At 66.5% G+C, this 2718-nt stretch overlaps 1 protein-coding gene across 1 annotated transcript in view; it reads right to left on the minus strand.

Moving 5' to 3' along the window:
- The window catches only part of DOK3 (docking protein 3), a 4681-nt gene extending 1969 nt beyond the window's left edge, over nt 1–2712 (minus strand). The window contains exons 1-5 of the mRNA XM_009326224.1: nt 2340–2712; nt 697–990; nt 462–555; nt 209–381; nt 4–127 (exon numbers count right to left, since the gene is read on the minus strand). Coding sequence (XP_009324499.1) covers nt 4–127; nt 209–381; nt 462–555; nt 697–990; nt 2340–2396 — 742 coding nt within the window. The 5' untranslated portion in view covers nt 2397–2712. The remainder of the gene's footprint in view (nt 1–3; nt 128–208; nt 382–461; nt 556–696; nt 991–2339) is intronic.
- Nucleotides 2713–2718: the final 6 nt, after the last annotated feature.

A 2718-nucleotide genomic window follows, 5' to 3' on the forward strand; every position in this document is an offset into this window, starting at 1 on the left:
TGCCCTGCTGCTGGCAGGTGATGGCGGGGGCCACAGCCCGGCAGAGCTCTGGGGCCCGGGGGGTGCTGAAGGTGAAGGGGCCCTCGCCAGAGTCGCTGCGGCGGCCAGCCTCAATGGAGAAGATGGTCTGTGGGGCCAGAGGGCAGGGTGAGGGGCTGGCACCTGCCCTGGGCAGCCAGCAGCCCCAGGGAGGGGGGGAGGCACACACCTGATCCTGGCCAAACTTGCGGAGGAAGGGGTAGGGCCAGGTGAGCAGGGGCTGGCGGGACTGCGGGTCCTTCAGCGTCAGGCTCTCGGGAAGGGCTGAGAGCAGGTAATGCCCGTGCAGGCCGCAGCGGGCGGCCGCATCCGTCCGGACCACCAGCACTGGGAATTCGGTCACTGCAGGAGCAAGGTGGGAGTCAGCACCGCAGCGCAGAGCTGGAGCCCACCCTGGCCCCATCCACCACCCCTGCACATACGGTCCTGCCAGGAAGAGTAGAGGGAGTTCTCTTCCATGGGGACAGTAGGACTGGGCTGGGTCCTGGCACTGCTCTGCGTCATCTCCTTTGCACCCTGAAACAGAAGGATGTGAGCACAGCCCCTGGACCAGGGGATCACAAGCCCCCCCTGCCTGCGCACGCACCCCAGAGCCCCCTGGCTCACCTGAGCCAGGAGCAGCGTGAGGGCTCCTGGCTATGCCTGACCCCACGGTACCTGGAAAGCCAGCTGGCAGAGCTGGGCGATCCACTCATCCCGCTGCTCGGCCGCCAGCACGTAGCTCTTTTCCGTGGTGGTGAGGTAGAAGGCGGCAGTGGCTTTGGGGCAGCTCTCAGTGCCCGCTGGGCCCACAGAGACGCAGTCCGAGAGGCGGATCACCCGCCGGGCACACCGCCGCAGGGAGGTCTTCTCCAGCGCCGTCCCGTCATCTCGCACATCGAACTTCTCCATGCGGGCCACGCCGGAGGGGCTGGCAGCAAAGAGCTGGGCTCGCATCTTCCTCCAGGACCTCTGTGGCACGGGAAGGGCACAGGCAGGGGAAAAAAAGGGTCAGCAAAGAGCTGCCTGCTGCGTCCTCGCAGCGCTGCCCTCCACGTGGGGCTGACAGTGCTTGGGAAGAGCCGTGCGGGGCAGGAGGGGGCACAGGGGGTCCCTGCCCACACCCGCCAGGTGCTGCTGGAGGGCATGGAGAGCCGGGGCCAGCGCTGGGTTGAGGGGGGGCCCTGCCCTGAGCGAGCTCAGCATGGCTCGCTGGGTGAGTCACACTCGCTGCTGGCTCGCCGAGCACCAGGTCCTGCTCTTTGTTCCCCGCTGCAAGTGCTGGCCTGCCGCTGCTGCAGCTGAGCTCTCAAGCTGTTCTCAGGACAGACCCTGATGCAAATTAAAGCCATTTTGAGCTGCTGAGGCTCCTGCTGGCAGCCTCACATCTGCTGAGCGCTGCCAGGCCCTGCAGCTCACAGCCCGCTTCCTCCCAGGGGAGGCTCTGCGGCACCAGCACCTTCCCAGCCTGTCATGGGATAGAGGGGGCGCGTGCCCCCACGCACCTCAAAAGCGCAGCAGAGCCTCCGCCCTGCAGAAACCAGATGCATCCAAGCACCCAAAATACCCATCGCCACCAGCCCGCCTGCCTCCTACGCAGCAGGGCACCGGCCCCCCACACGCAGGGCCTGCCCGCTTCAGTTCCAGGACTCGGCTCTTGCTCGGCAGGGAGGTCGGAGCGTGATCACAGACCAGCACATCCACCGAGCCCCCCGCGGGGGCACAGCCGCCCCGCCGTGGCAGAGGGGATGCCGCTAAGGCAAGGCCAGCGTGCCAGTGGGACCTGCTTCACCAACACCCACCTCACAGCTCCCTAGAGCTGGCTCAACCCTGCGGGGACGCCCACCACGTCACCCAAACCGTGCTCAGAGGGCTGCAGCAATCGGTGCCCACCCCGAGGGCCCAGGGCAGCAGGCCAAGCCATGAGGGGTGCCCCCACGGATGGCGCTGGCACCCCAGGGCCAGGCATGCGGAGGGCTGGGTGCAGAGCCACGTCCCACGCACTGCCCCGGTGCCCCGCTCCCACACACACGCTGGAGCTGCGTCTCATTAACACACATTTATTGTTTCATCGTGAATCACGCGGTGACCAAGCGAGAAGAGGGACCCCACGTGCAGGGGCGAACCTGAGCAGATGCCTGCACGGATGAGTCCCCTCGGCCGCAGGGAGAGCCCTGCTCCTGGGGCTGAGGAGCCTAGGGCCCCCCCGGAGCAGCTCCGAGGGGTCTGGCTCCAGTCCCCCCTTCCCAGGCTGCCGAGGGCCCAGCCCCAGGCCTGGCATCAAGACAGATCACGGAAAAACCCCCAAACACACCCTTTACCTTTCCGAATTTGCAGTGCTGAACATAGAGGATCCCATCCTTCACTGGTCTCTCCATGGGCCCAGCGTCGCCCTGGCAGCCAGCACAAGGATCAGGGACTTGGGCTACCAGCAGCGGAGAAAATGTGACTGCTGCAGCCAAAGCAACTGCATGGGGCAGACTTCCTTCTCTCAGCAACTTCCCCTTTTTGGTGTGTGGGATGAGGGGCAGAGGCTGGGCCACAGGAGGTATCCGTCCATCCGCCCTCCCTCTCGCGGAGGGGCAGTGGGGCAGAACGCGTGCAGGCAGGGCACAGGAAGCACCCAGGGGACTGCCCGACAGGAGCGCAGCACGCTCCGCCTCGCCCCGGCTGCATCAGCGTGGTTGGGGGATACAGGAA

Source organism: Pygoscelis adeliae, unplaced genomic scaffold (genome assembly GCF_000699105.1).
Source record: "Pygoscelis adeliae isolate BGI_AS28 unplaced genomic scaffold, ASM69910v1 Scaffold766, whole genome shotgun sequence".
Lineage (NCBI taxonomy): Eukaryota > Metazoa > Chordata > Aves > Sphenisciformes > Spheniscidae > Pygoscelis > Pygoscelis adeliae.